The sequence below is a fragment of the Lynx canadensis genome, chromosome A2 (genome assembly GCF_007474595.2).
Source record: "Lynx canadensis isolate LIC74 chromosome A2, mLynCan4.pri.v2, whole genome shotgun sequence".
Taxonomy (NCBI): domain Eukaryota; kingdom Metazoa; phylum Chordata; class Mammalia; order Carnivora; family Felidae; genus Lynx; species Lynx canadensis.
The window spans coordinates 12,597,841-12,605,658 of record NC_044304.2 but is presented as its reverse complement, the minus strand read 5'-3'; the positions used below and the strand labels follow the sequence as shown (position 1 = coordinate 12,605,658).

At 49.9% G+C, this 7,818-nt stretch overlaps 1 protein-coding gene across 1 annotated transcript in view; it reads left to right on the top strand.

The window, feature by feature from the left end:
- The first annotated feature begins 5,640 nt into the window (after nucleotides 1-5,640).
- The window catches only part of CPAMD8 (C3 and PZP like alpha-2-macroglobulin domain containing 8), a 79,525-nt gene continuing 77,347 nt past the window's right edge, over nucleotides 5,641-7,818 (top strand). The window contains exon 1 of the mRNA XM_032595324.1: nucleotides 5,641-5,646. Coding sequence (XP_032451215.1) covers nucleotides 5,641-5,646 — 6 coding nt within the window. The remainder of the gene's footprint in view (nucleotides 5,647-7,818) is intronic.

Genomic DNA, 7,818 nt, shown 5'->3' with positions numbered 1-7,818 from the left:
TTGGATTGGCAGTGGGTCCTAAATCCAGTAACAGGTGACTGTATACGAAAAGCATAAGGGGAAACAGACACAAGGCACAGAAGAGAAGGCCGTGAGATGAACGAGGCAAGAGGCGGGAATAACGTAGCCAAGGGCTCACGGCAGCCGCCAGAAACCGGGAGCATGGGACGGATTCTCCCTCAGAGCCTCCAGAAAGAATCAACCCCACCCTCACTCTGGTTTTAGTTTGTTTTTTTATTTGTTTGGTTGTTTTTTTTTTTTTTTTTTTTTGGCCTCCAGAAGAGTAAATTTCAGTTGTTTTAAGTCTCTCGTTTGTGTGAATTTGTTACGACAGCTTTCGGAAACAATAACACCACCCAACGATACAATTCACAGTGGGCAGCACGCACACATAAGCACACACGTGTGCTTGCACGCACAGACACACACACATACACTCTGCTCCTCCTGCGGCCGTCCACACGGTCCAAACTCCTAGCCCTGAGGGCTGCTGCTGCTGCTGTCTCTGCAGGATGTAAGAGTGTGATCTTCTGCCATATGCACGTTCTTCCCTTTGCTCTTTTTCTTTTCTCTGGCAGGTTTTGGATTATTCATCTTCCCTGTACTTCCCTCCATCTTTTAGCCTCCACTGATGATTGTGAAATTGTGCCTCCCACCGTGTAAAATGGGGGCCGTGGTACATACTGCATGCTTCAGTCGAGCAAGGGCTCCAGAGCACTGCGAAAGGAACAGATGGTGTGTAAAATACCCTCTGTTGTGCCGGGAACTAAACTTAAAAGTATTTAAGGCACCACCGTGCATTGTGAACATGAATCACGTGGGAAGATCTCCGTGATTTCTTACAGGAAAACAGAAGGGGTCAAAATAGTGTGTAGGATACGGAACAGTTTGTGTGGAGGCTTCTAAAAAAAACCTGGAAAGAGAAACAAAAATGTGTGGAGAGACGCGGCCTCCAGGGTTGGGGGTTGGGGACTCTGCGGGAGGAGGGACTCCTGCTTGTTATCCTTTTTGTTGCCTTTTCCACTGCCTTCACATTTCCGTCAAACATTTTCCCATCCGCACTATCACATTTCCACGAGAAATGCGAGCATTGAAGGAAAGCCAGCAGGCTTGTTAATTACCGCCGCTCTAGTGGGTGTCTGGTGGTATCCTTGTGGGTTTGATGTGCATTTCCTTAACGACTGGTGACTGTGGGGCGTCTTTTCAAGTATGTGTCGATCACTTGTGTATCTTCTTTGGAGAACTGCTGTCTTAGTTTGGGTTGCTCTAACAAACAGGCCAGACACTGGGGGGCTTAAACCACAAACATTTATTTCTCAGGCTTGTGGAAAGCTGGGGAGTCTGAGATCGTGTTTGGATTCTTGCTGAGGGCCCTCTTCCTGATTTATAGACAGTCATCTTCTAGGAGCCTGGCAGAAGAGGAGAGAGGTCGTCTCTCTGACGTCTTTTCTTACAAAAAGGCACTAATCACACTCATGAGGCTCCACCCTCGTGACCCAATCACTTCCCAGAGGCCCTGCCTCTTAATACCATCACACGGGGGGATTTAAATTTCAACCCCTGAATTTTTTTTTGGGGGGGGGGACACAAATATGCACTCCATAGCAAATCTCTCTCTCTTTTTTAATGTGTATTTATTTTTGAGACACACACACACACACACACACACACACACACGGAGTGCAAGTGGGAGAGGGGCAGAGAGAGAGGAAGACACAGAATCTGAAACAGGTTCTGAGCTGTCAGCACAGAGCCTGACGCGGGGCTCATGAACCGTGAGATCATGTCCTGAGCCAAAGTCGGAAGTTTAATCAACTGAGCCACCCAGGTGCCCGAAAGTATCTCCCCCCCTTTATTTCTTTTAAGTTTATTTATTTATTTTGAGAGAGAGGCAAATATCTCTTCAGATCTTTGTCCATATTTTTTGAAGATTCCATATATAAGTGAGATCATACAGTATTTGTCTTTCTCTGACCTGTTTCACTTAGCATAATGCCCTCAAGATCCATCCATGTGGTCACAAATGGCAGGGCTTCCTTCTTTTTTTATAGCTGAATAATATTCCAATATATATGCATTATATGTGTGTGTATGTATGTCACAATCATATGTGTGTGTATATACACTGCATTTTCTTTATCCATTCATCTATCAGTGAGCACTTAGGTTGTTTCCATGTCGTGGCTATTATAAATAATGCTGCAATGAACTTGAAGGTGCAGATGTCTTTTTGAGTCAGTGATTTTGTTTCCTTTGGATAAATACCGGAAGCGGGGTGGCTGGATCATATGGGTGTCCGATTTTGAATCTTGTGAGGAACCTCCTTACTGTTTGCCACAGTGTGGCTGCCTCCGTTTACACTGTCTCTCTCAAAGGTTCAAAATAGCTAAAGTGAAAGCAGTGAATCACTCACGTACTGTTTAGTAGAAATTGTACACACACCAAAAACATGGTTTGCAAGCCGGGAGCACTCAAACTGAAACACGGGATGAGGCTCGGGGTACATTGCTGGAAAGCAGCTTTTACAGGAAGAAAGCAATGACTGTTTATGCCTCAAGGTGATTGGTTACAATGTTACAATTTTCAGCGGGGCTACGGTCATATCAACCTTGGGAAACAGTTCAAGTTTAACTTACCATTTCCAGAGGCACAAGCAAAGTGATCCAGGTCAAGTTAGCCTTGCAAACTAAGCTGAATTTTAAGCTTTGCTTGCAGGCCTCAACTGGTTCTGTCTCAGGGAACTTTCAACGCCGGTCTCTGTCCTTGATTTTAACACTAGTGCACAGAGACTCCCTTTTCTCCGCACCCTCGCCAACACTTGTTATTTCTTATCTTTTCGATAAGAGGCGTGAGGTGGTATCTTGTGGTTTTGATTGGCATTTCCCTGGTGATGAGTGACATTGAGCATCTTTGCATGGATCTCTGTCCACTTTTAAACTGTGTTTTTTTTTTTAATTGAGTTGTGAGGGTTCTTTATATATTCTAGATAGAAATCCTTTGTCAGACATATGATTTGCAAATATTTTCTGCCTGTTGTGGGTTGTCTTTTGACCTTCTTGCTGGCGTCCTTTTGAAGCACAAAGTTTTGGGGGCGCCCGGGTGTCTCAGTCAAGCGTTAACTTAACACTCACTCGGTTAAGTGTCCAGCTCTTGGTTTTAGCTCAGGTCATGATCTCGCGGTCCGTGAGTTCGAGCCCCGCGTCGGGCTCTGTGCTGACAGCTCGGAGCCTGGAGCTGCTTCGGAGTCTGTGTCTCCCTCTCTCTCTCTGCCCCTCCCCCCGCTTGCACTCTGTCTCTCTCTCAAAAATAAATACACATTAAAAAAAATAAAAAATAAATGAAGCACAAAGTTTTTAAATTTAAGGAAATCTTGTTTCCTATAACCTATGTGTCCCAAAGGCTGCCTCCCATGCAGGATGCTGGTGGTGTTTCTGGGGGGCAGTGTGCCCCGCTTTGTACACAGCCCCTGTCCGTTTCAGGCTGTGGTTCTCACCGGGGACAGTTCTCCTCCCCGACCCCCAGGGGGCTTTGGGGGATGTGCGGGATATTTTGGGCTGCCACAACTCTTGGGTGGGGGAGGCTACTGGCCCCTAGTGGGTCGGCCCAGGGATGCCGCCTAACATCCTACGATGCACAGGGCAGCCCCCGCCCCCCACCGGCAAAGAATGATCCCGGCCCCAGATGTCCGTAGTACCCAGCTTCGGAACTGCTTGTTTAGGATAATTTCATGAGTGAAGCCCAGTGATTGGTGAGTCTCAGGCGGCAAGATGAAGGCTGTAATTGGGCCCCCTGGTCAGCAAGAGGGGGGGCTGAAGCAGGCGGAGGAGAGGAGACCCAAAGGAAGAAGTCACAGAGAGGCAGCCTTGAGGTCACTTGGGCCTCAAATCGTCCCGGGCGCCCGGGCTGGGAGGTGAGATAGGGCCTCAGTGCTCTGCAAAGTCCTTCTCAGCTGACAGGTGAACAGGGGTCCAGGGGGAGGGGAGCACGGCACCCTCCAGGGGCCACTGTCCGGCCGAGTGTTCACGGAGGAGATGAAATCGGGGCAGTGGACAGAGGGCTCTTCCAGCCTTGCTGTCTGGCTTCAAGGAACTTTGGCCTTCTGGTCCCGTCTTCTGCTGGGGACTCTCCTGGCGGACTCTAGGGGGCAGCAAGGCCCCGGCTCGCCAGTATCCGCGTTTATCAGCCCTCTGGCCAGTTCTGTCAATTCAGATGAAATTGCTTGTGTCTTTGCACGCTCAAAAAAAAAAAAAAAAAAAAAAAAAAAAAAAAAAAATCAACGTTCACAGATGATATTTGTATTTTACTATTTCTTCTATCTTAGTGGACTTCTGCTGACAGGCTTATTGTAGAAAATTGAGATAATCAAGGGGAGAGTTATCAACCGTCCAGAATTGTCACCAGTAAGACCGGCACGATTCACATTTTGGAGCACAGAATTCCAATCGAATTTCAGACAATACAGAGGGGAAACGTACGTTCGTAACCTGCCTCTCTTTCATCTGTAATATCATGGACATCTTTTTGCGTCAAGTACCCTTGAATGCTTTCACTCTTTTTTTTTTTTTTAATGTTTATTTTTGAAAGAGAGAGGAAGAGAGAGACACTGAGCATGAGCAGGGGAGGGGGTAGAGAGACACACACACACACACACACACACACACACACACAGAATCTGAAGCAGACTCCAGGCTTTGAGCTGTCAGCACAGAGCCCGACGACCGTGGGGCTTGAACTCACTTGAACTCACAACCCGCAAGATAGGGACCTGCGGGGAAGTCTCCCCCTCCAATGCCATCACTCTTAAAGGCCTAGTGCGCTTTGTTTCACGTTTCGCTGGTGCACCGGGGCATTGTGCCTCTCCTGGAACCCCTCAGCTGAGCACTCTGGATGGTCGCCTGTCCTTGTCCAGCCTGTCCAGCTCTGTAATGTGGAACATTCTAGCACTGGTGGAGGTTTCAATGCTGGGGTTGTCAATCTTCATAGAGAACGCCACATCATGAGATTAGGTCTGTTTGGAGCACTTCCAAGAAGGGAGATTTAAATTTTTTTTTTTTTGCCAAAGAACTTATAAGGCTCAGGCAGACACCTGGTCTTCAGGAAGGATGTGCTTGGGGGCCCCAGTGGGGTGAATGGCAGCCCCCCAGAAGTTACATCCATACCCTGACACCCGGAACCTGGGACTGCCTCCTGGTTTGGAAAAGGGTCTTTGCGGATATAATTAGGTGAGTCTCTTGAGATGAGATCATCCTGGGTCATCCATGTGGGCCCTAAATCTGATGCCGAGGGTCCTTAAAGGAGAGGCAGAGAGAGACTGAGACGGAGAGGAGGAGAAGGCCTCGTGGAGGCCGAGGCAGAGACTGGGGTGACACAGCCCCAAGCCGAGGACATCAGGAGCCCCCCCGAGCTGGAAGAGGCCAGGGAGGACCCTCCCTCCCCTAGAGCCTTCAGGGGGAGCATAGCCCTGCTGGCACTTTGCTTTCAGACTTTTTGGCGTCCAGAACTGCGAGAAGGCAAATTTCTGTTGTTTTAAGGGGCCCATCTGTGGTTCTTTGCTGCAACAGCCCCAGGAAGCTAATACAGGATCCAGTCAGAGAAACGAAGGGACTTCTGTGTGGAAAAGATGGTGCTGTGACTTTGGCCATGCCGGTTGGTCAGCTCCTGGGGACTCTGCTGCCCCCTGGGCTGACCCCTTTACTGGGGGGATCCTCTGGCCTGAGATTGTCTAGTGAGTTTGGACAGGAAGCAGTTTTCTTTCTTTCTTCTTAAAGACTTTATTTTATTTTTTTGGAGTTTATTTATTTATTTTGAGAGAGAGGAGAGAGAGAGAGAGAGAGAGAGAGAATCCCAGGCAGGCTTCGCGCTGTCAGTACAGAGCTCGATGTGGGGCCTGATCTCATGAACCATGAGATCGTGACCTGTGCCGAAGTCGTCAGTCGGACTCAACCGACTGAGCCACCCAGGCTCCCCCAGGAAGTGGTTTTCAGACTCCTCCCCAGGCTGCCTCGAATCTAGGACAAGAACTGTGGCCACCAGGCTCTGAGATGAACCGGGAGATGCAGGGAAGAAACAGCCTGAACCTTCGAGAATGCCCCGATGTGACCGGTTAGAGCTGGATGCAGGCCATCACCTGAGCACTTGCCTTGGCCAGGGGCCTGGGACTATGCCCAGGGGGTTGTGGCCCGGGGAGTGCGAGGCTGTGCTTGGATGCTTGCCCACCGTCCTTGGGTGACAGTGGGCTAAATGTCTCCATCCCCTTGGACTGCACACACACGTCCCCTACAAACGGGGACGGCGACAGCTACTTCCAAGGAAGCCAGCTTCTATACGCAGGCATCCGGCTGGATTTTTGTTTTCTTTTCCTTCGATGAAGGCAGTGTGATAGACTCTCCACGTAGTATTTATCATTTCTAGGGTCTGAAAGTGTACAACCGGGTGGCCTCTGTACCCCCCAATTTTTCATCAACCCCCGCTCATCAAACCGTCACTCCCCACCAGCCCCTGCCCCCAGCCCCTGGTAGCCTCCGTCCTACTTTGGACTCTATGGGTTTGCCTATTCTAGGGACCTTGCATAAGTGGAACCGTGCAGTATTTGTCCTTCTCTGGCTTACTGAACCATAGCTTTTGAACGAGCAAATTAACTATGAAGGGTGGTGTGGCTAAGTCACCTGGCAGGCCCCCACCGACCGCGGGCCCTGGGTTCCCTCCCTTCCTTCCTGTGCCTCATCTCCTGTGGAGAAGCCCTTCTACCCCCCCTGCTCTGTCTCCAGCCCGCATTCCTGCCTTTTAGGCTAATTGGAACTGATTGGGTTCCAGAGAGTTCCGGAAGCCCCCCTCGGCGATCAGAGAGACCCCCGATGTCCCAAGGATTTGCTCAGTGAACTGCCAACCCTGAACAATTAAGAGCATTTGCTGGGATTGTGACCAGACGCTGTGGACCCAGAACTCGGGCCAGGCGCCCTCTCTGCGGACCCAGATTGCATTTGGCTTGTGAACGAACCCAGCATCCAGCTGTCCCCCCACCCCCACAAGGGACCCAGGCCGATGTTCATCTTTTGTCTTTCTTTGTGTTTTTTTTTCCTCCTCCCTGTGCTGAATCACCGGGTTCTGGTTCACGGCTGTCTGAAAGATCCGCTTAATTTTCCTTCTGGGGCGCCTGGGTGGCTCAGTCGGTTAAGCAGCCAACTCTTGATTTCGGCTCAGGTCATGATCTCACGGTTTGTGAGTTCAAGCCCCGTGTTGGGCTCTGCACTGATGGTGTGGAGCCTGCTTGGGAGTCTGTCTCTCTTTCTCTCGGCCCCTCCCCTGCTTGTGCTCTCTCTCTCTCTCTCTTTCTCTCTCTCTCAGAATAAAAATAAATAAACATTAATTTTCTTCTCACAATTGAACATTTTAGCAAAATCAGACTTTTGGGGAGTGCTGTGTTCTCCCACCCCGTGGGTGTCCCCGTGGCCATGAGGTGTCCCCTGCTGATAAGCGTGTGGCCGGCACAGTTCTCCCGGAAACACTTGGTTCGCAGCTGAAGCCTGTTCTCTCTCCTGAATCCAGCAAGGCAGCCGGGAGGTCCAGAAGGGGCATCGACCGCTGCAGAACACGCCGTCCTCAGTCCCCAAACGCAGGCACATGTGTTTCCTCTCTTGCTGCCCTTTGAGGAGGACACAGCCTCTGTCGTGGGCCGAATTGTGTCCCTCACCAATGCTACTACTGACCCCCGGAATTGCACGACGCGACCTGATTTGGAAAGAGGGTCTTTTTGGATTTAACCAGGTTAAAATGAGGTCATTAGGCTGGGCCTTGATCCAGTGTGACTAGTGTCCTTAA